Source organism: Lemur catta, chromosome 2 (assembly GCF_020740605.2).
Source record: "Lemur catta isolate mLemCat1 chromosome 2, mLemCat1.pri, whole genome shotgun sequence".
In the NCBI taxonomy this organism is placed as follows: Eukaryota; Metazoa; Chordata; class Mammalia; order Primates; family Lemuridae; genus Lemur; species Lemur catta.
This window is the reverse complement of record NC_059129.1, coordinates 85,566,054-85,594,040: the sequence shown is the minus strand read 5'-3', so window position 1 is coordinate 85,594,040 and position 27,987 is coordinate 85,566,054. Positions and strand designations below refer to the sequence as shown.

The 27,987-nt window shown below is 38.3% G+C and overlaps 1 protein-coding gene and 1 long non-coding RNA gene across 5 annotated transcripts; one reads left to right on the top strand and one right to left on the bottom strand.

Moving 5' to 3' along the window:
- Window position 1: 1 nt before the first annotated feature.
- On the bottom strand, window positions 2-15,692 carry LOC123633060. 2 transcript variants are annotated; one of them, XR_006733536.1, is made up of 4 exons: window positions 15,659-15,676; window positions 15,457-15,546; window positions 11,898-11,965; window positions 2-16 (listed from the first exon to the last, which is right to left on the bottom strand). It is a non-coding gene; the product is annotated as an uncharacterized LOC123633060 (long non-coding RNA). The 2 variants fall into 2 exon arrangements; XR_006733535.1 differs by having other exon boundaries at window positions 15,457-15,692.
- On the top strand, window positions 10,975-27,053 carry SRSF12 (serine and arginine rich splicing factor 12). 3 transcript variants are annotated; one of them, XM_045544009.1, is made up of 5 exons: window positions 10,975-11,114; window positions 19,701-19,822; window positions 21,207-21,314; window positions 21,472-21,613; window positions 25,276-27,053. In XM_045544009.1, exons 1-5 carry the CDS (start codon window positions 11,050-11,052, stop codon window positions 25,643-25,645), a joined length of 807 nt encoding a protein of 268 aa, XP_045399965.1. In that variant the 5' UTR covers window positions 10,975-11,049; the 3' UTR covers window positions 25,646-27,053. The 3 variants fall into 3 exon arrangements, with proteins under 3 accessions (XP_045399965.1, XP_045399963.1, XP_045399964.1); XM_045544008.1 differs by lacking the exons at window positions 10,975-11,114; window positions 19,701-19,822 and adding an exon at window positions 19,894-20,268 and having other exon boundaries at window positions 20,703-21,314; XM_045544007.1 differs by lacking the exons at window positions 10,975-11,114; window positions 19,701-19,822 and adding an exon at window positions 19,893-20,268 and having other exon boundaries at window positions 20,703-21,613.
- Window positions 27,054-27,987: the final 934 nt, after the last annotated feature.

Below are 27,987 nucleotides of genomic sequence, written 5' to 3'. Positions count from 1 at the left end.
TCCACCAGGCTCTGTACTTTTTTAAAAAATTATTTTTAATTATTATGGATATATAATAGTTGCATATATGTATAGGATACACGTGGTGTTTTGACACAGCCATACAATGTGAAATAATCAAATCAGGGTAGTTGTGGTATCCATCACCTCAGGCATTTAGCATTTCTTTGTGTTAGGAACATTCCAATTCCACTCTTTTAGTTATTTTAAAGTATACGCTAACCTACTGTTGACTATAGTCACTTTGTTGTGCTATCAAATATTGTTCATTCTTTTTTTTTAATTTTTTTCTTTTTCTTTTTTTTACAGCTCACAGCTGTGAGTTGATGTTCATTCTATCTAACTATCTAACTATATTTTTGCATCCATTAACCATCCCCACTTTATCCCTTCCCCCCAGCCTCTGATAATTATCATTCTACTCTCTCTCTCTCTCCATGAGATCAATTGTTTTTAATATTTAGCTCCCACATATGAGTGAGACCATGTGAGATTTTGTCTTTTTGTGCTTGGCTTATTTCACCTAACATAATGTTCTCCAGTTCCATCCATGTTGTTGCAAATGGCAGGATTTCATTCTTTTTATGGCTATATAATATTCCATTGTGGGCCAGGTATAGTGGTTCATGCCTGTAATCCTAGCACTCTGAGAGGCTGAGCAGGAGGATTGCTTGAGCTCAGGAGCTGGAGACCAGCCTGACCAAGAGTGAGACCCTCGTCTCTACTAAAAATAGAAAAAATTAGCCGGGAGTGGTGGCATGAGCCTATAGTCCCATCTATTCCAGAGACTGAGGCAGGAAGATCATTTGAGCTCTGGAGTTTGAGGTTGCTGTAAGCTAGGCTAATGCCACGGCACTCTAGCCTGGGAGACAGAGCAGGATTCTGTCTCAAAAAAAAAAAATTCCATTGTGTATATGTACCACAATTTCTTTATCTATTCATCCATTGTTAGACACTTAGGTTGATTCCAAATCAGGCTACTGTGAATCATACTGCAATAAACATGGGAGTGTGGATGTCTTTTCCATATATTGAATTTCCTTCTTTTGGATATATACCTAGCAGTGGGATTGCTGGGTCATATGGTAGTTCTATTTTCAGTTTTTTGAGAAACCTCCATACTGTTCTCCATAGTGGTTGCACTAATTTACATTCCCACCAACAATGTATGAGTGTTCCCTTCTCCACATCCTCACCAGCATTCATTATCGTCTGTCTTTTCGATAAAAGCCATTTTAACTGCAGTGAGATGATATCTCATTGTAGTTTTCTTTTTTTTTTTTTTTTTTTGAGACAGAGTCTCACTCTGTTGCCCTGCCTAGAGTGAGTGGCGTGGCGTCAGCCTAGCTCACAGCAACCTCAAACTCCTGGGCTCAAGCAATCCTTCTGCCTCAGCCTCCTGAGTAGCTGGGACTATAGGCATGTGCCACCATGTCCGGCTAATTTTTTCTATATATTTTTAGTTGTCCAGATAATTTCTTTCAATTTTTTTAGTAGAGATGGGGTCTCGCTCTTGCTCAGGCTGATCTTGAATTCCTGAGCTCAAATGATCCGCCTGCCTCGGCCTCCCAGAGTGCTAGGATTATAGGCATGAGCCACTGTGCCCAGCCCCTCCAGTTTTTTTATTTTTGCTCAGGATGGCTTTGGCTATTCTGGGTCTTCTGTGGTCCCATATCAATTTTAGGATTATCTCTTCTATTTCTGTGAAGAATGTTATTGATATTTTGATAGGAATTGCATTGACTCTGTAGATGGGGTAGTATGGACATTTTAACAATATTGATTCTTCCAATCCATGAGCATGAAATATCTTTCCAGTTTTTTGTGTCCTCTTCAATTTTTTTCATCAATGTTTTGTAGTTTTCATTATAGAGAGCTTTTGCTTTTCTGTTTAAGTTCATTTCTAGGTATTTTATTTTATTTGTAGCTATTGTAAATGGGATTATGTTCTTGGTTTCTTTTTCAGATTGTTTGCTGTTGGCATACAGAAATGCTACTAATTTTTATATGTTGATTTTGTATCCTGCAACTTTACTGAATTTATTTATCAGTTCTAATAGGTTTTTTGTTCTTTTTCTTTGAGACAGAGTCTCACTTTGTTGCCCGGGCTAGAGTGCCGTGGCGTCAGCCTAGCTCACAGCAACCTCAAACTCCTGGGCTCAAGCAATCCTCCTGCCTCAGCTTCCCGAGTAGCTGGGATTACAGGCATGCGCCACCATGCCCGGCTAATTTTTTCTATATAGATTTTTAGTTGTCCAGCTAATTTCTTTCTATTTTTAGTAGAGACAGGGTCTCGCTCTTGCTCAGGCTGGTCTCGAACTCCTGAGCTCAAATGATCTACCTGCCTCGGCCTCCCAGAGTGCTATGATTACAGGCATGAGCCACCGCGCCCGGCCAGGTAGTTATAAGATCATATCATCTGCAAACAAGATAGTTTGATTTCTTCCTTTCCAATGTGGATGCCCTTTATTTCTTTCCCTTGTCTGATTGCTCTAGCTAGAACTTCCAGAACTATGTTGAATAACAGTGGTGAAAGTGGGGCAGCCTTGTCTTGTTCCAGATGTTAGACAAAATGCTTTCAGTTTTTTCCCATTAAGTATGATACTAGCTTTGGGTCTGTCATATATGGCTTTTGTCATGTTGAAGTAAGCTCTTTCCATACCCAGTTTTTTGAGAGTTTTTATCATGAAGGGATATCCAATTTTATTGAATGCCTTTTCAGCATCAATTGAAATGAGCAAATGGTTTTTGCCCTTCATTCTGTTGATATGACATATCACATTGATTGACTTGCATATGTTGAACCATCCTTGCATCCCTAGAATAATCCCACTTGATCATGATGAATAATCTTTGTAATGTATTGTTGAGTTGGGTTTGCTAGTATTTTGTTGAGGATTTTTGCATCTGTATTCATTAGAGATACTGGCCTATAGCTTTCTTTTTTTTGTTGTGTCTTTGTCTGGTTTTGGTAGCAGGGTGATATAAGCCTCATAGAATGAGTTTTGGAGTGTTCCCTCCTCCTTGATTTTTTGGAGTAGTTTAAATAGGATTGGTATTAGGTCTTCTTTGAATGCTTAGTAGAATCTATCAGTGAAGACATCAGGTCCTGGACTTTTTTTTTTTTTCTTTTTTTTGGGAGAGTTCTTATTAGTGTTTCTATGTTGTTACTTTCTATTGGTTTATTCAGGTTTTGGATTTCTTCCTGTATGTGTCTAGGAATTTGTCCATTTCTTCTAGGTTTTCCAATTTATTGGCATATAGTTGATCATAATAGTCTCTAATGATCCTTTGAATTTCTGCAGTACTAATTGTAATGTCTCCTTTTTCATCTTAGATTTTATTTATTTGGATCATCTCTCTTTTCTTCTTAGTCTGACTAAAGGTATGTCTATTTTGTTTATCTTTTCCAAAAACCAGCTTTTTGTTGTGTTGATTATTTATTTATTTATTTATTAGACAGAGTCTCACTCTGTCGCCCAGGGTAGAAGGCAGTGGTGTCATCATAGCTCACTGCAACCTCAAACTCCTGGGCTCAGGTGATCCTCCTGACTCAGCCTCCTTAGCAGCTGGGAGTACAGGTGCATGCCACCATGCCCAGGTAACTTTTTCTGTTTTTGGCAGAGGCTAATTTTTTTGTTTCCTATTTTTTGTAGAGACAGTGTCTTGCTTTTGCTCAGGCTGGTCTCGGACTCCTGACCTCAAGCAATCCTTCCACCTTGGCCTCCCACAGTGCTAGGATTACAGGCATGAGCCACCACGCCTAGCCTTCATTCAACTTTTGTATTTTTTTTGTTTCAATTTCATTTATTTCTGCTCTGATCTTTATTATTTCTTTTCTTCTACTAATTTTGGGTTTGGTTTGCTCTTGTTTTTCTAGTTCTTTGGTACGCACATTAAGTTATTTGAAGCTTTTCCATTTTTCTTTATATAGGCACTTATTGCTATAAACTTTCCTCTTATAACTGCTTTTGCAGGCTTTGCATTTTTAATGATTCTTTCTTAGACTGGCATCCTCCAAAGATGACTGAACTGTTGCATTCTCCTCTTGAACAATGCCAGGTTTGTCAAGGGGTTGACAATTCTCTTGATTTAGTGCAGCCAGTATTTGCGAAAGCTGCATTTCCCATTTCACATAAAATCAGCTAGCTTCTAGCCAACTGGAAGGTCTAAACAAATATGAGAGCAAAAGGCCAGTGACAGGTGCACACATCACTGACTCTGTTTGGAGGCTGTAGAGGGCAGGGTCTGGACTCATGTCATCCAGCCACAGCTTCACCACCGCCTCTTGTGGGTTCTCAAGGGCCAACCTGAAGCCAAACTCCCCAGTGGTTTGAAGCCCTTCCATGTGAGAACTAAAAATAAAATCCTAAGTCCCCCAACCACTGAATAAACCCTTTCTTGGCCAAGGGGATCCCAGAGAACACTTAAAAACTGAGTTCTCAGCCACAATGGGAAGGGGAGTTGGACACCCGTTATACCCCACCTTTTTGTGGTTTAGACACAACAATTGACTAGCATTAATGTTAAAACAGAGACCATAAGACTGACAGAATAAACTCTTTGTGGTAATGAGATACCAAGTTATAAATAGGACCTAAGGCCATGCCAGGTAAGGGTTAAGTCACACACCCCTGCACTTAAAAGAATAAACTATATTCTAACTGCCACAAGGTTTTTTCTTTTTCTCTAGCACCTAAACAGGCCTTGGCCTCAAGATAAGCAATTGAAATAATTGCACCTCACCACCAGACACTAACTGACCCCCTAATCCACAAATCATAACTACAGCTTTGGACAAGGGACTGATTTCAGTACTTTTCTCTTGATAAGAGGCCACTGAGCATGGACTGGTTCTGACCCGTTTACAGAGGCTGTGCACTTGAATGTCTTTGTGTCCCTCTTTTACCTTTTGACACATAAGGCCTTTCTATAATGCATTTAAATGTTAAGTCTCTACCCCGAGGTGAACATGGGTTGTGTTGCATGCATGTTTGTGCAGTACACATGTGTCAGCACCACTTACATGACTATTCACAGCTCCTCCTATAATCTGTTGAATATGTACTTGGCCAACCCCTTCAATACAAATCCCTGTTCCACCCTCCCCTCCTTCAAAGTGCCTGCTTCTTGTCTCTGCCAGAGGCTACGCTTCCCAGCCTGTCAGGATGGCCATCTTGCAGGTTGCAACACTTTATATGAAATAATGGGCTAGCATGGTAGCTCAAACCTGTAATCCTAGCATTTTGGGAGGCTGAGGTAGGAAGATCACTTGAGCCCAGGAGTTTGAGGTTGCTGTGAGCTAGGCTGACGCCACGGCACTCTAGCCCAGGCAACAAAGTGAGACTCTGTGTCAAAAAAAAAAAAAGAAAGAAAGAAGGAAACAAGGAAAGAAAGAAAGAAAGAAAGAAAAGAAAGAAAAGAAAGAAAGAAAGAAAAGGGTAGACCAGGGCAGCTCTCACCAGAAGAGAGCTAGCACCATCTGTTGGACAGTGAGTTCATAACATAAGATGATATTCACTCTGGTGACTTCATTACTCCTGCCTGACACTTTTTTTCTTCAAAGTATGATACTTTGTTTCTTCAAAGTACTTTTTATCACACAAATTTCAAGACATACATGCCCAAGTACAATTTAATTTTCAATCAGATCTAGTTCTCCAGTATGACCGTCAAAATCAAAACTATTTAATTGATCTGATTAAAATACACTTGTCTTTTCATGATTTGACTCCTTGATTACAGACCTGATAATTAGCCCATTTTGGTGAAAAGCTATATTATACAGCCACATACACTATTATTGGGTTATTAAGTATGAAATATCTGATTTCCTTAAGTACTAAGTTTGACAGTTGATATCTCTGATGTTTCACTTTGACACTTCTTGTTTTATTTTTATTTTGAAGGTACATCCTCATTCTTTCAAATGCACAGTTTGGTTTGTGAATGTCTTTCAAAAAAATTTTTAGAACAATTTTTGTAAAATTTGTGTTGTTTTAGAATGTGAGTTCTGTCGTGGAACCAATGCAGTGCAGACAGCTCAAAATACCAACAAAGTGTTTGGGAAGGATGCTAATGAATGCACAATATATTGATGGTTTCAGAAGCTCCATTCTGGTTATTTCAATCTTGAAAATAAGCCAAGTGGGTGACCTGAGACCAAGGTGGACAATGATGAGCTGAAAGCTGTAGTGGAAGTGAATCCATCTCAACCTACACATGAATTAGCAGCAAGGTTTGATGTTACTATTCCAACAATATTGGACCATTTGAAATAAATTGTCAAGGTAAAAAAGCTGGATAGATGGGTTCCTCATGAATTAAATGAGCATCAGCAGAGAAATCATCTCGAAGCTTGCCTTTTTTCACTGTCACGACAAAGGTGAACTATTTCTACGCTGTAGTGTTACATGTGATGAAAAACGGATTCTTTTATTCTTTTTGACAATACAAGCATTCAGCACAATGGTTGGATAAAGATGAAATGGAAATGCCAAAACACTGTCCAAAACAGAATATTCATCAAAAAAAGCTAATGGTGTCTGTTTGGTGGTCCAGCGCTGGTATTATCCACTACAGCTTCAGGAAACCTGGTCAAGCTGTTATAGCTTTGGATGTCTACTGGAACCAATTAGACAAAAATGATGAGGATGCTTGCGATTAAGCAGCTGAGATTGGTCAATAGAGACAGGCCGATCCCCTTGCAAGACAACATTCAACCACATGTTGCACAAACAATGCTTCTCAAACTACAGAGGCTGGACTTGGAAACTCTCTGTCATCCACTGTATTCACCAGACCTTGCACCAACTGACTACCACTTCTTCCAGGCTTTGGACCACTTCTTGCAAGGAAAATTATTCACTTCTCAACAAGCTGTGGAAAACACCTTTCAAGATTTCATTGCCGCTTGCTCTCCAGGATTCTTCACTGCTAGCATAAACAAGCTACCATTAAGATGGCAAAATTGTGTTGATAGTTTAAGTGTATACTTTGATTAATTGTACTGTTTCTTGTTTGAGATATAATAAACTACACTTTTGATTCAAAATCGGACATTTCATATTTAATGACCTAGATTTCTTTAGAATAACAAATACAGTATGTGTTCCTTGATATTGTAAACCAGTCTTGGCATCTCTTGACTATCTATGGTAATTAGAAAGAAATAGGGATAGCTTTGAATTTTGAACTTTACTAACAACCCAGAAATAGTAATTTTCTACATTCAAATTCTTCTCCCCAAAATTTATTGACAAAATTGAGAGGGTTGTGTTTCTCCTGCATCATTTAGAATAGATGTTCCTGAGTGACAAAAAGACTGTAAGAGACTTGGCTACCAAAAAAAAAAAAAAGTGTAAAAGACAGCTGGCTTAGGGTATGGGCACTTAGGTAGAGGGTAAGAGGGAAGTTCCTAAGTGCTTAGATTATAAATGACAATAAGTTGTCATATCAGCAATTTCCCCAAAGATAGGTTTCAGGAGTAAACATCCAAATTTTAGAAATAAATTTATATATGCCTCTATTTTAAACATAACATAACACTACTGATTTTAAAGACTTGTCCTTTAAGACAAGTTTTAACACAACAAACAAAGATTCTGAATTTTTCTTGCAATACTCTTTATTTATGGAACTGTGTAAGATAAAATAATGATAGTATCTAAATGAGAAATGACACGGATTTTCCTTAAATATTTTCAAATTGAAGTCTATCTCTCTTAGGGGAAAAAAATTCAGAAGTATTATATCAACCATAATTTTTAAAATGTATTAAGTGGAAAAGAAGTAATATATTAAAGAACAATACATTAAACTCTGATGTAAAAGAGCAGCAATAGTTATTAAACAATTGTCAGATTTGCCAGTGGTACACCCTTTGGGAATCTTCTGGCAATTTAGAAAGAACATTAACACTTCCAAGCCTATAGGGTACCATTTGGTGCCTTAAAACAATACTTTTGCTAAATGGCACTTAACTAAGTTCTAGGCCTTCGGGTTAATTATGAATATGCTTGTGAGTCCAGGGACAAGTGGAGTATTTAGTCTTGACCTAAGCTTTCCTCTACTTCTTTGAGTACACTAAATCACCAAAGGAAAGACTAAGTACAGCTTCATCAGTTAGTCATTTCAACTTGTTTAAGGGCCTGGTCAAGACACTGAGCAAACCTAGTGTAACATTCTTTAGTTGTCCATGCCTGACAGTGTTCTCTCCTCAGGCCTTTCAACCAGAAAGCAGCTTACTTACACGTTTACACTTAGCTGCCTCAGATCATATCTGGAAATATAAAGAATATATATTTTTTATGTAATATAAATAACTGTGGCTCCAAAACTTATTTTATATCAATTCCATCTATCTTTAAAATTTAAGTTTCTAACTGAATCTTCTTTCACAGTTGAACACCTTTTCCTTAGATACTTCTATCAGTAAGAACAGGAAAAAACCACTGTCCATTCATACTAAGTCTTTTCACATATTCCTACAAAAGCTTTTTTCAAACAGTAACAAGTTTTGCCGAGTTTTTTCCTATATTTATAAAAAGCATTTTAAAAATAATCTGACAGTACCAAAAGGTAAGAAGAAGAAAGTAAAAATTAGAGTATAATAGCTCTACTTGGTCTATATGTACATGAACATACAGATAAATGTATTTTTAACTAGGCTGGCTTCGGTAGCTCATGCCTGTAATCCTAGCACTCTGGGAGGCCAAGTTGGGATGATTTCTTGAGCTCAGGAGTTTGAGACCAGCCTGAGCAAGAGTGAGACTCCGTCTCTACTGAAAATAGAAAAAATTAGCTGGGTATGGTGGTGCATGTCTGTAGTCCCAGCTACTTGGAAGGTGAAGGCAGGAGGATTGCTTGAGCCCAGGAATTTGTGGTTGCAGTGAACTATGATGATGCAACTGCACTCTAGCTAGGGTGACAGAGCGACACTCTGTCTCAAAAACAAATACATATATGATATATACATATTTTTTAACTAAATATGTTCATAATTTACATAGAGTCCAGTGAATTGTTTTTTTCTCCATGTAACAATATGTCAGGAAATGGGTAACTCTACGTTCCAGGTTAAGTTTCTTTTCTTTGCAAAGTCAGTGTAGTGGGTTAATGGTGGTCCCCAAAAACACACACCTAAATGCTAACCCCTAATATATGTCTTAACCTGGAAAAGGAGTCTTTGCAGGTGTAATTATATTAAGGATTTCAAGATGAGATCATTCTGGATTAACCAGGTGGGCCTTAAATCCAATAGCAAGTGTCCTTATAAGTGACAGAAGAGAAGACACAGCGAGGAGGAGGCGATGGTGAAGACAGAGGTGGAGACTGGAGTTAATGCAGCCACAGCCAAGGAGTGCTTGGGTCCACCAGAGACCAGAAAAAGCAAGGGAGGAGTCTCCCCTAGCATCTACAGAGGGGGTACGGCTCTATGGCTCTGCAGACACCTCGATTTCAGATTTCTGGCCTCCAGAACTACAAGAGAAAAAATTTCTGTTGTTTTAAGCCACCAAATTTGTGTTAATTTGTTACCGCAGCCCTAGTGACACCGTCAGCACTGCAAACTTTCCGATTATAAACCGAGCCTGCTCTCCAGCCCCATTTTCCAATTCTTCTCCAGCTTTATGCTCCCGTTTGCTTCTTTCATTTGTTATACTGCCTCAAGGCCTTTGCGCATGCCATTCTAGTGCACAGCTTCTCTTCTCCATTCTTCAGCTATGGCTTCAAGATTTCAAAAAAGTTAAATGACTCTCTAGCCCCACTCATCACCCCCCTCATAAGGTCTCTTCTCAGAAGCACATAGTTCTTTTCACAGCCCCTATCATTGTTTGTATCTTCACCAGTGAGGTGATCAGATTCTGCTTCCCTGCCAAATTGTAACCTCCACAAGAATACACACCTTGCCTTCCCTCCCCACCATCCATTCCCAGTCTAGCCCTGTGCCCGCTGTGCCAGAGCAATCCCTTTCGAATGATGAGCAGACACTGTTCCAGAACTGCTGTAGACCCAGGAACCTCCACTGCCTTTGAGCAGGCTGTGGGCCAGGCAGGGTGATTACATGATTTACACCCGAAAGCAGACCACTTCTGAGACCGAAAGGGGACGTTATTAATATGTGTGAGTTACCTGGTTATAGTCCCAGCCCTGGATAACAGGTTGTGTCGGCCACAGGAACAAAGGTGGAGGCAAGAGGATAGCTAGAAAGTGACGGGCTACAACATTTTGGAGGAATGGAAGGGGATGATTTAAATTTGCTTAATTGGCAGGGCATTTTAACTCCTTTCTTCTACATCATGTATTCATTTGTTCATTGCTTTGCTGTCTGCCCCCTCTCTAGAATGTAAACTCTGCGGGGAGGGGCCTGGCCCGTCTGTTCATCGCTGTATCCCGCACTAGCACAGCGCCTGGCGCTAGTGGGCACTCAAACATCTGCACGAATGCGCTCACAGCTGCGTGTTACGCCCCAAGCGCATAACGGATGAAGAATCCAAACATTGAAAAAGCAAACTAACCAACCCAGCATCTCACAGTTAAAAAGCCTAACGCTCAAGACTTAGAAGTGAAGGAGGCCTAACGATTGCGGAGGTCTCCGGCCGAGGATGAAGCGATGACGGCCCCAGCGGCGGCCGGGCTGCTGCGCGGTCTCACGCGCCTGCCACCCCCACCCACGCCCACCCCAGCCCCGCCACGCTCTCTCCTCTTCTCGCTAGCCCTGGGCTCCCCCGTCTCGGCCCGGGTCCCCTCCTGCCCCGCCGTCCGGACACTCCCCGATCCCGCCGCCCCCGCCCCGAGTCCCGCAGCCCCCGGGACCCCAGCCCGGCCGCGCCGGCCCCGCCCCCGCCCCGCGGTCAGTGCGGCCGGGCTCGCGCCGCGCAGCAACCCCTCCGCGCGGCGTCTGCGGCTGCGCGCTGGCGGGCCGAGGCCGCGGGGAGGGGGTCGCGCCGGGGGCCGGCGGAGCGCCAGCGGCGGCGGCGGCGGCGGTAGCGAGAGACGGAGCGAGCCCAGCGGCCGCGGGCAGCGGCGGAGGGAACGGAGGCAGCGGTCATGTCTCGCTACACGAGGCCCCCCAACACCTCGCTGTTCGTCAGGAACGTCGCGGACGCCACCAGGTGAGCGGCGGCGGCGGCTGCAGGTCGGGGCGCGGGGGAGGGGCGGGTAACGGCCGCGGAGCGGGGCGGCCCTGCCGGTCTGCGCGGAGCCGCCCCCGGGCGCGTGCGAGCCCCGGGCTGCGCGGGGCCTGGGCGGGACTCGCGCCCCCGCGCTGCCGGCCCGTCCCGGCCTCGCGCCCGCGCCGGTGCCGCGCAGGCCGCCCCTTCCCGGTGGCCCGGGTCCCTCCCCGCCCTCGCCGCGAGTGCCTGCGCTTCGGCCCCTTTGTCGCCGCCGTGCCCCAGCGAAACCGTGTCCGGCCCTCCGAGATGAAGAAGAATTGGGGGTGATGAGAACGTACTGTAAAATAATGCGTACCTTGGGCCTTACAATTTCTTTCCCCCAGTTCTGATCTACTACAGATGGTGCTGGTTTAATGTTGTTCTTTATGCAAGTGTATTCTAAATACAAAAGATAACTTTAGGGAATGAGATCTGTACGTTTTTGTTTAAAGTTCTGAGTACAGTATTAATAACGGTTGGGTTGGACTTAACCTGGTTGATTCTGATGCTCTAAGTCCTCCCCGTCCCCCTTGAGCATTCTTTTTACATAGTGTCTAAACGTAGATCTTAAGGAATGACTTCTTCGTGTATCACTTTCTTTCTCCCTTAATGGGGGGGGGGTGCGACATTAGTAGACTTTTCATTTCACTGGGCTACTTAATTTACTCCCCCCTCCAACCTTGCTAGGTGTGCGATATTATCTTGTACGCAAGAGAAAGCGGAAGCTGAGTTTTAATGACTTACCTGGGTCTAGACAGGTACAAATATGTGGAGCTCTTGACTCCATAGTCATCTGAAGCATCATGATTTACCTTTAAGGAGTAAATAAATATTAGGTATTTTTTATTTGATTACCACAAATATACATGTCACAACTATAGACTGTTAGTTAATATATCTTAGTTAACATCTAAAAGATGCCTGTGTTTATATTTCTTCTTTCAACTTGTTTATCAATACATAGAAAACACCAGCAAAATTTATGATTTGGGCAGGGTGAAAAAGAAATCCCATAAACAGACCACTTGAAAACTGAACAAGCTGAGAAAAGGAAGGAGGGAAGGAAGGGAGGGAAGGAGGGAAGGAAGGAAGGGAGGGAGGGAAGGAAGGAAGGGAGGGAGGGAAGGAAGGAAGGGAGGGAGGGAGGGAAGGGAAAGAAATTCTGATGGTCACAGGGGCCAGCCACAGTAATATAAAGAGTGAGTTTGTCAGATTATGAGGCACAATAGCATGAGGTGGACTGTAGCAAATGGAAAAGGACATGGGCCAACTAAAGGGAGCAGCATCTGCTAATAAGCTCTAGCTGATGGCTGCCATGCAGGCATTTGGGCTCCTTGTTGCCACATTTTCCTAATTTTCAAGTCAGAAATCTAGATATTGTGTTTGTAAACTCAATTTTAAAATGCTACCATTTATTAAGTTGCATCACATGAGATTCCCACTTTTATATATTTAAGAGCTGTAAAATATTTCCTGTTTTCAATAATTTCATGTTTCCACACATTCTAAAAATGTTTAAACATTGTGCAAGCACCTAACCGCTGATATAGGTAATCCACCACTGAGTAATTGAGACTGATAACTAAGATTTATTGATTTCCTTTTCCATTTTTCACCACTTTTTAGTGGTACTACTAGCAGGCAATCAAAATCTACAAGGTTATATTGTCTTAATGAAGTAATAATCACTAACATTTGTTAAATATTCATTATGCCAGGTGCTGTACTAAAAACTTTACATATCTTATTAAATTTTCTCAATATTCCTATAACATACGATCTTTATTAACCCCATTTTACAAATAAGAAACCAAGGTTTAGGTTAAGTATCTTACCCAAGATTGCATAGCTAGTGTGTGGTGTTATGAAAGTATAATCATCACATGTAACCTGTATTAACAACCTTTTGGTACGAAGTGGTATGCAGCGTAAGTTAACTAGCAATATGACACCTAGACACATTTTTTTTTCTTTTTTGAGACAGAGTCTCACTCTGTTGCCCAGGCTAGAATGAGTGCCGTGGCATCAGCCTAGCTCACAGCAACCTCAAACTCCTGGGCTCAAGCAATCCTGCTGCCTCAGCCTCCCGAGTAGCTGGGACTACAGGCATGCGCCACCATGCCCGGCTAATTTTTTCTATATATATTTTTAGCTGTCCATATAATTTCTTTCTATTTTTAGTAGAGACAGGGTCTCGCTCTTGCTCAGGCTGGTCTTGAACTCCTGAGCTCCAGCAATCCGCCCACCTCGGCCTCCCAGAGTGCTAGGATTACAGGCGTGAGCCACCGTGCCCGGCCCACATTTTAAATGAGCTCTAACATTTGGTATGCTTATAAAGAAAATCACTGGGATAAAAATGTTAGAATAAATGTGGCATAAAATTATATATGTAGTGTGATTTCAATTACAATCTTACATTGCTTAATGATGGAGATAAATTGAGAAATTTGTCATTAGGTGATTTTGTCATTGGGTGAATACGAATCTACTATGCAATGAAACCTACTGCACATTTAGCCTACATGGTATGGCCTATTGCTCCTAGGCTACAAACCTGTGCAGCGTGTTACTATACTGAATAATGTAGGCAGTTGTAACATATTGTTAAGTATTTGTATGTTAAAACATATGTAAACATAAAAAAGGTACAGTAAAAATACGGTATAAAAGATTTTTTAAAATGGTACACCTGTATAGTACAGCTTCATTATAATCTTATGGGACCATTGTCACATACGGGGGCCATCATTGACAGAAATGTTTGTTATGCAGCACTTGACTGTGTATTCAAAAATGAAAGAAAGTAAAAATATAGAAAATAAGTCTAGAAAGAAATTCATTTGGGTGGTAGGACTTGACTGATTGTCTTCTTTCCTGTTTTCAAATATTTTTCAAATTTTATTTAATAAGGATGTTTTAAAACAAAGACAGCTTTTCTTTAAAATGTTTCTTTGAGGTGGCCATTTTAATAGATACTGTAAAGCAGGAGACATTAAAAGACACTGTGAATTAGCCTAAAATTTGATGGAAATGAAATTGAACACAGTAACTGAAGAAATTTTAAAAATAAGTTGTTAAATTTGTGTTATGTTTCTTTTCACTGGTGAAACAAGATGTACACTAGGAAAAATATTAATACTTTGGCTTTTTTACTGTATAGAGCTAGAATAATTTTTTTAAATGTCAAATATAGTATACTAATGGAACAAAGTAATGTCTAAATCTCAAATACAGCATTCCCATTTTAATGCATATCTTATGTTGGAAAGGAACAATCAAGATACTAAACAGTCCTATATTGGACTATTTAGCATTCTTCGGATGCAGTGTATTTGAGTCTGTATGTTTGATGGTGATGTAGAAAAAGCATTAAACAAAATTCAGCAACATTCATGGTAAAAAGTCTCAACAAGAACTAGGAATAGAAGGGAACTTCTTCAGCCTAGTATAGGGCATATATGAAAAACCTATAGCTAACATCATACTTAGTGGTAAAAGACTGTATATTTTCCCTCTAAAGATCAGGAATAAGACAAGGATGCCTACTCTCATAATCTCCATTCAACATTTTGCAAGTCCTAACCAGTGCAAGAAAAAAAAAAAAGACAAAAATTGGAAAGGTAGAAGTAAAACTGGTCCCCATTCTTAGGTGACGTGTACATAGAAGACACTAAGAAATTAACAACAAAACTACCATAACTAATAATGATTTCAGTAAATTATCAAGATACAAGATAAATTTATGTAAACTTAATTTCTATATATGTAACAGCAAACAATTGAAAACAGTGAGTTTTAAAAACAATTTTATTTATTGTTTTTCTTTTTTTTTTTTGTCCCTCCTCCTCTCCACTTTTTTTTTTTTAACTTCATTTATCATAGCATCAAAAAGCATACTAGGAATAAATGTAACAAAAAATGTGTGAAATCCTTTGCACTGAAAAGCTACAATGTTGCCAAGAAAAAGTTTAAAAGACCTAAATAAATTTATAGATATACCATATTCATGGATTAGAAAACAAATTATTGTCATCAGTTCTCTCCCACATCTATAGATTTGAGGCAATCCTGATCAAAGCCTTTTTTTAAAAAAATGACAAGTTAATTTTAAATTTATGTTGATATGCTGAGGACCTAGAATAGCCAAAATAATATTGTAAAAGGACACTGAAGCTGGAAAATGTAAACTTCCTGACTTCAAGACTTACTAAAAAGATACATTAATCAAGATGATGTGATATTAGCCTAAAAGTAGACTAAGTTCAATAGAACAGAACAGAGTCCATAAATAACCCACACTTACAGAGTGAATTGATTTTTGACAAAGGCAGCAAAGCAATCCAGTGGAGAAAGGAAAGGCTTTTCAACACATAGTACTGGAACACCTGGATATCTGTATAGGAAAAAAATGAACTGCCTCACCTCATAATTTGAGCTGGTACATTGATCAAAATGTAAAAAATCAAACTATAAAGCTTTCAGAAGAAACAGAATATCTTTGTTACCTGGGGATAAGCAAAGATTTCTTATAGGACAAAGCAGTCACTATAAAAGAAAAAAAATATTGGTAAATTAGATTTCACCAAAATTAAAATTTCAAGCCACAGACTGAGAGAAAATACTCACAAAACACGTATGTGACAAAGGACTTGTTTCCAGAACTTTTACAACTCAAAAATAAAAAGACAAATATTATTATTAAGAATGGGCAAAAATCTCAAACACTTCACAAAGAAAAAAATATAGTCATCCCTTGGTGTTGATCATGGGTGTCCCCCAGATGCTCAAGTTCTTGATATAAAATGGCATAGTACTTACATATAACCTATGCACATCCTGCTGTATACTTTAAATCATGTCTAGATTGCTTATAATATTTAATACAACGTAAATGGTGTGCAAATTATTGTTATACTGTATATTTTATTAGTATTGTTGTATTTTTTAATTAGTTTTTAACAACATTTACTATCTGTGATTAGTTGAATCCTAGAATGCTGAACCTTAGGATTTGGAGGGCCTACTGTATACAATGGCCAATTAGCACATGAAAAAGTGCTCAATATCATTTGTCATTAGAGAAATGCACTTTAAAACTACAGTGAGATCCCATTTAACATCCACTTGAATGGCTAAAATTAAAAAGACTGACAATACCAAGTGCTAACAAAGATTGTCACCACATGGAACTCTTACACTTTACTGATGGGGATATTGAATGGTACAATCAGTATTGAACAGTACACTTTGTAGAAGTACTTGGCAGTTGTATAAAAGTAAATTATATACATCCTCTTTGATCCAGCAATTCCACTCCTAGGTGTTTAAAGGAGATAAATGGCCTATAAGTATGAAAATATATTGCAACACATTGGTCATTAGATAAATTAAAATTAAAACTACATTTACTTCCTATCCTTCAGAATGACAGGGATTGAAAGACGTTAATGAGGAGGTGGGGCAGTGGGAATTCTCATGCATGTTTTGGGAAATGTATGTTGGTTTGGCCACTTTGGAGAACACGTAATGAAGCTGAAGATAGGCATATCCTCCAGCCCACCAATTCCTTTGCTAGTATAATAATACATCCCAGAGAGCTCTAGCAGAGCTCTAGGAAGAACATGTACCATAATGTGCACTGCAGCATAGTTTGCAATTTAAACAAAAATTTTAAAAAAGGAAACATCTTAAGTGTTCATCCACAGAAAAATGGATGAATAAACTGGTTTATTCATAAAAATATTCATGCAGAGTTAAAATGAGTGAACTAGAGCTACATGGAGAAATCTAAAGAGGGAAAGGCAAGATACAAATAATCTGGTACCATTTATGCAAAATTTGTAAAACACCTTTTTGTGGATATATGCATTTGCAGTAAAAATGTAAGTGTGTAGGAAAATGATGAACACCAATGATTATTTCTTTTTTCTTTTTTTTTTAATTTAACAGAGATTGAACCAATGATTAAAGTAGAAGGCTATAATGTCTCATTTCTAAAAAATACTGAAAATTATGGCAAGTATTGAGATAAAGTAAATCTTGTTGGTGGATGCATAGGAGTTTGTTTTACTATTCTCTATAGTTTTCTGAATGTTGAAGTAGATTACACCAAAAGTGCAAAAATAAATGAAAACAAAACAACAGCTAAGGGGTTGGAGATACTGAATGGGAACCAGCTCTTTTGAAAAGATCTGTTCCTTCACACTCCCATCACCCTTGGCTTCCAGGACTCCAGGCCTCTGTAACACACATTGCTCCAGCCTCCTCCTTTATATTATCTAGGATCCCTTTTCTCTTAGCTACCACAATTTGGTTGATGGGATTAGTTGGCTTAGAAGATATTCATTTGAATTCTAGTTTTGCTATTGGCTGTGTATACCTTTGGGCCAGGTAACTTTTCTACCCTTAGTCTCCTTAACTCTTTTTTTTTTTTTTTAAAGACAGAGTCTCACTCTGTTGCCCAGGCTAGAGTGCCCTGGCATTAGCCTAGCTCACAGCAACCTCAAACTCCTGGGCTCAAGCGATCCTCCTGCCTCAGCCTCCCGAGTAGCTGGGACTACAGGCATGTGCCACTCTGCCCGGCTAATTTTTCTATATATATATTTTTAGCTGTCCAGATCATTTCTTTTCTATTTTTAGTAGAGACAGGGTCTCGCTCTTACTCAGGCTGGTCTCGAACTCCTGACCTTGAGCGATCCACCGGCCTCGGCCTCCCAGAGTGCTGGGATTACAGGCGTGAGCCACCGCACCCGGCCAGTCTCCTTAACTCTTAAATGGTAAAAGTAATGTGTTCTTCACTCATTGGTAGGCAAATATATATTGAGTGCTTACTGTGTGCCCAGCAGCTACACTAGATACAGAGATATGCTGCTGAAAATACCTGCTTTAGCAGTGATTCTCAGTCTTTAGTCTTGCCTATGAAACCCTTAAACAATTAAACCCAACTAAGCTTTACTCTGGGAAACACTTAATTAGATCCAGAGTTAATGCATCAGGCTAGGGTGTTTGTTTCTGTAACATCCCATTCAAAGATGATTCCAATATTTAGGAATGGCTGAGAATCTTTACTCCATAGTCTGTGTTTTATGGGAGCAGGAATTGTGTTTTTCTTGTTCCTCACCATATCCCTAGGGCCTGGCACATAGTTGGTACTCAATAAGTACTTGTTGAATGAATAAGTGAAAGAAAAAAGACATTGTCTCTGTCCTTTAAAACTAAAACTCTGTCAAGGAAGGCAAACATGTTATAGTGAGTATTAAGTGAAATAAAGTATGTCATAATATTGACTATGCTGCCTGGCATACAGTGGGTGCTTAGTGAATGTCAGTTGAATCTTTACATAATAATTCCTAAATTCTCATGCCTTAATCACTGACTTCTAGTCTTGAGAAAAAATAAAGTGAATGTAATTTGTATAATCACAATTTTCAGTTGCTTATAGAACTTGTAGATGTTCCACCATCACCTGAAATTCTAAACCTGAAAGTTGCTTCTTTTGCTTCTCTTCTCCCTCCCCTCTTTTCTAAGTTTTGTCACTGACACTTTCTTCCGTTTGCCTAAGAGGCTTTGAGTCTTTTCTCTGTACAGTATGTTTTGAAGTACTGTGTTCTTATTTCTCTTGAGCCACGTTTTATGCTCACAGATTGATGCTGACTCCCTAAGGTTTCTCCAAGAGGCAGTATGGCATAGTGGTTAAGAATACAGACTAGTCTCAGACTGTGGAAGTTTAGTTCCAGCTCTGTCACTTGCTGGCTCAGTGACCTTAGAAGGGTTAATCTATCTGTGTCCTCATCTGTAGACAACCGTAGGGTTATTGTAAGAATTAAGTGGTCTTAGGATGAACAGTGGCCAATATATAATAATAATATATAAATGTACTATAACTGCTTTACTGCTAAATATTTTGTCTCTTCATTTAAATTGTAGCTCCATGAAGGCAAATATGCTGTATATTTTTAGCAGTGGTATTTCCTCTGCAGTACCTATCATACTAGAAGGCATATGGCAGGCTCAAAATAACTGTCAGATTTGAAAATACTATAGTTATTTTGCTTTATGTTTAATAGGAAAACATCCATTTTTTTTAAAACCTAAGAAATAATTCTAGGACTTCTTTAGAATCTAATTCTTGCTATCTGAAAACAAGATTAACATAAACATAAAATTATAATGAGGCAAATGAATGTGTTCTTAATGAAACAGTTAATTATTAAGTCTTGTAATGTAATGACTTTCAGAGGTAGATGTGCTGGGTCAGTGTTTCTGGAAATTGACTAACCATGACAACACCTGGAGTACTTGCAAAAATACAGATTTCCAGTCCCGAATCCAGTCTTCCTGAATCAGAATCTCCAAGAGAGAGGCTTGAGACTCTGTTTTTTTCTTCTCTTTCTTTCAAATCCTTGGATGATTCTTACAAAATACAATTTTAGATAATTCTGGTCTAGATAGTGTTCTTTCTTTTGAAGGTTTCAACTGGATTTCTGTAGGCAAAATATTTTAATCTAGCTATTCATATTTCTTTGCCTTATTTCTAAAACACTTCAGGCCTGAGGACTTGTGCCGTGAATTTGGTCGATATGGCCCTATAGTAGACGTTTACATTCCACTTGACTTCTACACTCGCCGCCCAAGAGGATTTGCTTATGTTCAATATCCTTTATTTTACTGTGTGCGTGTGAATATACTACATACATGTGCTTTTACATATGTATTCAGGAGCATATGTTACGAGATTAATATTGCCTAATTAAATGTGTTTATTTTTTTATCTCAGAAAATCTAAAGCAGTCCACAGTAGCTGGCAAGCACCCCCCAGTTTGAACCAACTTGTTAGCTAGAATCCAAGCATAAACCGAGACAAAAGGCACCTAAAGTTCAAGCATCAAGGAGTAAAGAGGGAGGGTGGACACAGATATAAAGACCTGGAAGAGGGGAAGTCTTTATCAAGCAAAAGACAAAGCCAACACCAGGTTGAGACTTCGGCTTTCCTACATTTACTCAGAGTTCCAGAGTCAAAGCCAAGTCTGATTTTGTTGGTTCTGCGTCTCTTATAAAGTCCATCTTGCAAGCCTTAAAGAGTAAAGGTCAAGGTTCAAGATCAAGTGACATTGAGGTAATTGCCAAAGTCTCATGTTGAATTACATTTCTTGAGCTTTTTCTGTTTGCTATTTTTAAAAAAATTAAACCAGAGAACAGCCTCCTAATGTAACAGCTATTTAATCATTTTTATATAGCCAATTTCCATTATAGTTAGGTTTGATATAATATAATTGATATAGATAAGAAGTTTAGTAGGGTATTACAAACCAATATATGTAATTCCAGATGTTTACAGATTGCTTTTATGTTCCTTTTATACTTACATCCCAAGTAGTAAAAACAAAGGAATGTTTAAAGTGGTAGGTTCAAAGGTAGATATTTTTAAAGGACAAAATCAGTTTTTGTTTTAACTCACTTGTATATGTGCAATTTTGTTTACTATAAGTAATTTCTCCTAAATGTCATAATTAAAAAGCCTTTTAATGAAAAAAGTAATTTTAATTTCAGAATAAAGGCTCCTGCATGCTGATATTCAGTGAACAACCTGATGGATCCTTTCTGAAAGAAGGGAGTGAGTCCTGAACAATTCACTTTATTATTTTTTTTCTTATAATTCAGAGTTACAGATAAAGAATTCACTTTATTATGCTAGCCAATTTTGGACTTTTTTCCCTGTAACACGTTTCGAATTACACATGCATACTGCAGCTACACATTATATTACATACATTATAAAGGTACAGTTACACATTTTTGTTCATTTTGTTTTGTTTTGTTTCCTGACCACTAGACTGACTATCAGGGATGTTCTTTTTTAGAGTCACTCTTCTAAATCATAATGGCACATTTGTTTTCATAATAAAAAGTAAAAGATTTTTTCTGATTATTCATATTGTAGATGTGAGTTTAATAAATTGAACTTTTTTCCTATTAATTTCATTTCACATGTAAATAATACCTGAAAAATATTTTTACTTGATATCTGATGTTCAAAGTGTCCTTAACAGCTAGTCATATTTGAAGATGTTCGAGATGCTGAAGATGCTCTTTATAACCTCAATAGAAAGTGGGTATGTGGCCGTCAAATTGAAATACAGTTTGCACAAGGTGATCGCAAAAGTAAGTGTGACTAAACATTAGATCTTGTTTATTCAGCAGAATGAGTTTCAGCGATGGCAGGTTTTTTATGTAAAATTCTTTCTGAAAATGATACTAGTTAAGTGGCTGTTACTGTGGTTTTCAGGTAATGAATTAAGTCTTGTTCTTTATATTCTAGCACCAGGCCAAATGAAATCAAAAGAACGTCATCCTTGTTCTCCAAGTGATCATAGGCGATCAAGAAGCCCCAGCCAAAGAAGAACTCGCAGTAGGAGTTCTTCATGGGGAAGAAACAGGAGGCGTTCTGATAGCCTTAAAGAGTGAGTACAAAAAACAAGAGGATTGAAAACTTCATTTCCTACTTTTTCTAGAAAACATTTTTAAGAGTTTATAAAAACAGGCCACTTGAATCATTTTGTTTTACATACATAAACAATCAACTTTTGTAGAAAAAAATGCTCTTCTCTATTTATCATGTATTGTTACTTAACTTGGGTTTATTGGATACCTTCCAGTGTATTTACTTCATGACAGACTTAAGTTTTAACTTTTTAAATGGGAAGATAATATATACCAAAGAAAAGGCAAAATATGAAAATATATGTACTCAATAAACAAGGTGAATAATTTTAGGTGAATTTTCTTAAATGAGCCCAACAGTTTGGAATCTTGAGTTCTAAAAGTGATTTATGGCCGGGCGCGGTGGCTCACACCTGTACTCCTAGCACTCTGGGAGACCAAGGCAGGTGGATCATTTGAGCTCGGGAGTTTGAGACCAGCCTGAGCAAGAGCAAGACCCTGTCTCTACTAAAAATAGAAAGAAATTAGCTAGACAACTAAAAATAGAAAGAAATTAGCTGGACAACTAAAAATGTACAGAAAAAAATAAGCTGGCATGGTGGTGCATGCCTGTAGTCCGAGCTACTCGGGAGGCTGAGGCAGAAAGATCACTTGAGCCCAGCAGTTTGAGGTTGCTGTGAGCTAGGCTGACGCCATAGCACTCACTCTAGCCTGGGCAACAGAATGAGACTCTGTCTCAAAAAAAAAAAAAAAAAAAACAATAAATAAATAAATAAAAGTGATTAAACTCATGAGAAATATAACCACTTGTGAAAGGAGGTTGACTAAAGTTAATATAAATCAATTTACTTATAAAAGATAAATTATTATCAATAATAAATTCCAGGGCCAGGTGCGGTGGCTCACACCTGTAATCCTAGCACTCTGGGAGGCCAAGGTGGGAGGATTGCTCGAGGTCAGGAGTTCGAGACCAGCCTGAGCAAGAGTGAGACCCTGTCTCTACTAAAAATAGAAAGAAATTAGCTGGACAGCTAAAAATATATATAGAAAAAATTAGCTGGGCATGGTGGCGCATGCCTGTAGTCCCAGGTACTCGGGAGGCTGAGGCAGAAGTATTGATGGAGCCCAGGAGTTTGAGGTTGCTGTGAGCTAGGTTAACACCAAGGCACTCTAGCCCAGGCAACAGAGTGAGACTCTGTCTCAAAAAACAAAACAAAATGATGTGGGTAGAATATATAAAATGAATGATTTAATCTATAAATGAAAGATCAACGTAGATGTAATATTGTACCTAAGCAGCACTATCCTAAATTACTGAATAATAATTCACTGGCCTTGATGAAAAAGATGTAGTTTGTAAAGGATAAAAGAAAAGTCATCCATTGGATTCATTAAGAATTTAAGTTGTTTCCAAATACATTAGAGCTGCAGTCCTTAACCCCCAGGCCTCGGCCCATTACCAGTCCGTGCCTGTTAGGAAATGGGCAGAGCATCACTGCCTGAGCTCTGCGGCACACACACCCCACCCACAACACCCCCCCCCATCCCCAGTCTGTGGAAAAATTGTCTTCCATGAAACCGGTCCCTAGTGCCAAAAAGGTTGGGGACCACTGCTTAGAGCCTTAGTTTACCATTTTTTTCTCCTGATTAATCTAAATAAGGTGGATATTCACATTGCTGTGCCTTCTAGTGAAAGTAAAGTAAATACTTGGCTGGAAACAAAAAAAGGGGTTATCAATTGTTTCAAATCATCATGGAGTATCAGGGATAGAAAGGACCACATCTTTCAAGACAGTGCTGTTCTGCTTTGTACCGGTTAAAAAGACCATTGCTTATCTTCCCTGAGCCAGGTTTTTGTCATTTTAAAAGTTGTATTATAGAGAATGTAAATCTTATCTAGCTCTCAAAGTATTCATAAGGATCAGATTTTTGGTGGGTGGATGTGTGTTTTTATGTATGTGTATGGATCAGAATACATATAAACCTAATATATACTGTGTATATATAGTACATGTGGTATTACCTTGGACCAAAAAGAGTTGTCTTACTTTGCCTTCAGTGGATATAGGAAAAAACTAGTTTGTTGCTGGCACTAGACTATGAATTCTTTGAGGACAAGGACTTTTGCCTTTTTCATGCTCGTATCCCTAGCACTTAGCAGTAGTTGCTAGCGCATATTAGGTATTCTATAAATCTTTGTTGACTTTATGTCAGTGTGTATATAAGAACCCTAAATGTTCCTGAAGAATGTTAAAATTGCCCCTCAGCCTCCTTTTCTTATGTTAGGATTGTTTTCAAGGACATTTTCCCCATTTTGTTTTCTACAACTATCTACAACATGAATGAAATTTAATAATTTCTAAAAGACTATGCATTTATTCTAGAATATATTCAACATCAATATATTTAGACTTTCCAGTGTCCTTTACTCTTTCCTCTAGTTCAGTGTTAATATCTAGAATCATTTTCCTTCAATCTACAGAATATTCACTATTTCTTTTTTATTTTGTTTTAGAGACAGGGTCTCACTCTGTCACCCAGGCTAGAGTGCAGTGGCACAATCATAGCTCACTGCAGCCTTGAACTCCTGGGCTCAAGCAATCCTCTTGCCTCGGCCTCTGGAGTAGCTGGGACTACAGGCACCTGCCACCACACCCAGCTAATTTTTTTATTTTTTGTAGATGTGGGTCTCACTGTGTGGCCCAGGCTGGTCTTGAACTCCTGGTTTCAAGCAATCCTCCTGCCTTGGCCTCCCAAAGTGTTAGGATTACATGCGTGAGCCACCAGACCCAGTCTAAAATCTTTAGTATTTCTTTTTTCTTTTTTTTAGACAGGGTCTCTTTCTTTTACCTGGGCTAGAATTCAGTGGCATCATCATAGCTCACAGCAACTTCAAACTCCTAGGCTCAAGTGATCCTCCTGCCTCAGCCTCCTGAGTAGCAGGGAGGACTACAGGCGCATGCCACCATGCCCTACTAATTTTTCTTATCTTTTTTTTTTTTTTTGTAGAGACATGGTCTCACTATTGCCCAGGCTGTATTTAGTATTTCTTACCATATGCCTTTGCTGACAGTGAATTCTCTCAGTTTTTGTTTGATTGAAAAATCTTTCTTTTATATTCATTTATGATAGGTATTTTTTGCTGGGGATAGAATTCTATGTTTGCAGGGATTTTTTTCTTTCTTTCTTCTTTTTTTTTTTTGAGCTAGAGTCTCACTCTGTTGCCCGGGCTAGAGTGTCATGGTGTCAGCCTAGCTCACAGCAACCTCAAACTCCTGGGTTTAAGCAATCCTTCTGCCTCAGCCTCCCGAGTAGCTGGGATTATAGGTGTGTGCCACCATGCCCAGCTAATTTTTTCTATATATTTTTAGTTGCCCAGCTAATTTCTTTCTATTTTTAGTAGAGACAGGGTCTCATTCTTGCTCAGGCTGGTCTCGAACTCCTGACCTGGAGCAATCCTCCCGCCTTGGCCTCCCAGAGTGCTAGGATTACAGGCGTGAGCCACCACACCCAGCCAATACTTATGTTTGAACCAAAAGCATGCATAATAAAATTAGAACTATTTCTTTTAGCTTATCTAGTAACAACATAACTAATGTTATGTATACAGAGTACCTGAAAGTGTTGTTTCCTGATCTCGTTTTGTATGAAATGTATACTCTAACATTGTGGATGTTTGCAGGTCTCGACACAGGCGATTTTCTTATAGCCAGTCTAAATCTCGTTCCAAATCACTACCAAGGCGGTCTACCTCAGCAAGGCAGTCAAGAACTCCAAGAAGGAATTCAGGTTCTAGAGGACGGTCAAGGTCCAAATCCTTACAAAAGAGGTCCAAGTCAATAGGAAAATCACAATCAAGTTCACCTCAAAAGCAGACTAGCTCAGGAACAAAATCAAGATCACATGGAAGACATTCTGACTCCATAGCAAGATCTCCATGTAAATCTCCCAAAGGGTATACCAATTCTGAAAGTAGAGCACAATCGGCAAAACAGTCTCATTTTCGGTCACATTCCAGATCTCGGAGTTACCGTCATAAAAACAGTTGGTGAACAGCAACAGAAGAGCCCTACGTAGTCTTTAATATAAGTTATTAAACCTCTCATTATGTTAAATAAAAATTCTTCAAGGTTTACAGAAAATGTGAATTGATATTAGTTACTTTGGGCATGTGGAAGAAATAAATGTCTTTAGCTTTGGATTAATCAAGATTTGGTCTCAAGGGCCCACACCACAAATTATGAAATGTCTAATATCACCATTTTATGGACCAGTTTTTGTTTACATTGTGGTAGGAGGGTGCTTTTCAAAGGAAATGGGTAAATGGCACTAATTTTAAAAATTCTACTTGGATATTAAGTATTAGTAAAATTAATACTAACTTTTACAAAAATATTTTGACTTTAAAGCACTTTCATGTAAAAAGTAATTATGACTGTATAACTGCATAGTGCAGACTTACACTGTTTGACACCTATGTCTCCTTTGTGTCTTGTGTTTAAACTTGAGCCAATTTCTGGTGGACATTAGTTCATGTTACAAAATTCTGACATCCTGAAAAGTAGAATTTATATAGAGATCAAACATTCAAAAGATACATTCTCTACTGAGCTCAAAGGTTATATTTTTATTGGGTAGAACAGTATAGGTAAGTTGACATAAAATTGCATTCTATGCCATGTCCACTTTACAAAGTCAAAATGTTTGAGAAATACCGGATTTTGAATGGTTTGAGACTACTTCTCTAAAAATTATGATGTGCAACACTCACAATCCAAAAATATTCATAATAAGCCTTACCATTTGAAAAGTGATACATTTTATATAAAGTCATATTTTATACCATTATTTCTACATACCTACTTTTCATTTGCTGCTTAATTTTTTATTTTTAGAGTTCTAGCTCACCTTTAAATTATATAGAACAATTCTTATTATTTTTTAAAGTGTTTAGTACCTGTATTAAGATGCTCAAGACTACATCTTCAAAAAGCAACTTTGCTGTATTTAAATTTTACATTACACTGCCCTTCATTTTTTAAAGCCAAATAACTTTGTTGATATTTATTGCATTTGTAGTTATTATAACTAATAATTTCTTTTAAAATGTGTTTGTAGTTTTGTTTTTCAAAGGGTTTTGGTAGTATTTGTGATAAAATGGTTTTGCATATGATTATTATAGGGGATATATTTATAGAGCTCTACTTGTATACTTTGTCAAATTATATTATTGAAACTTAAAAGTTCTCAACTCATACAGTTAATATTTATATCTAGAGTGCTTAAGAAAAAATCTGTCTCATATTTTCAGTATATAGAAGCTAATGTTGCTTCTGTTTGTTTTGAATACAAATTCCATTTTTCTTTGCATTTTAGATCCTATATGTAAGAAACAACTTTACACAATAATTTGTATGCTGGTAATATTTGGACAAGTACCATAAATTTATGTATATTGTACTTTCTGAATAGATTTTCTCTATTAATCATAGCAAAATTTATTTATTTCACAACTACAACTCTTTGAAGTATTCAGTTTTAATAAAATTTAGTTATAAAATTATGTGGCACTATTGAAAATTTAAAGGTTAGTGTGAATAAGTAAAACAAATACTAATAGTAATTTGTAGTGTTTTCTAAATGTTTGGGTTCACATAGATAAATGCAGTCATTTTAGATAATAACTGGGAATTTATTATAGTGTCTTTCCTCTGTATTCATAAATCATTCTCTCTTAGTAAAAAGTTAATAAGGAAATATTCCTGAATTATTTGATCCTTTGATTTACCTTTGACTTGGTTTTCCATTGTAATCCCTAGACTGCTTAGGACGATTCTATTTGGTTTGGGGGAAAAACTGGAGTGATAATAGCTCAAACTCTTTTGAACATTTACTATATATTTGGCACTGCTGTATAAGCTTTAAGTTACTCACTCATCTATTTAATCATCACAACACCCTTATAAGGTAAATACTGTTGCAGATGAGGAAACTGAGATGTGGAGTGGCTAAGTTAGAAGGGTACGCAGCCATTAAACTTTGGAGCTAGGGAGTGGCTGGGCTTGAGTCCTCTCCCTGACTACCATACCTGGGCCGTTTCCAGAGCGAAGTCTTTGACAGTTAAATGCTTAACTAAGATGGTGTTTAGAGAGAAATGAGAAAATAGAATTAGGAAAATAAATGACTTTAGGCTTCAGTGAAAATGAGTTAATGACTCTAGGTGAAAACTGATTGGCTGGGTACGCTGGAAAATCTGGGAATATCTTTATTCTAGGGTTCACTTTTGTCTCTCTTTTTTTTTTTTTTTTTTGAGACAGAGTCTCACTCTGTTGCCTGGGCTAGAGTGAGTGCCGTGGCATCAGCCTAGCTCACAGCAACCTCAAACTCCTGGGCT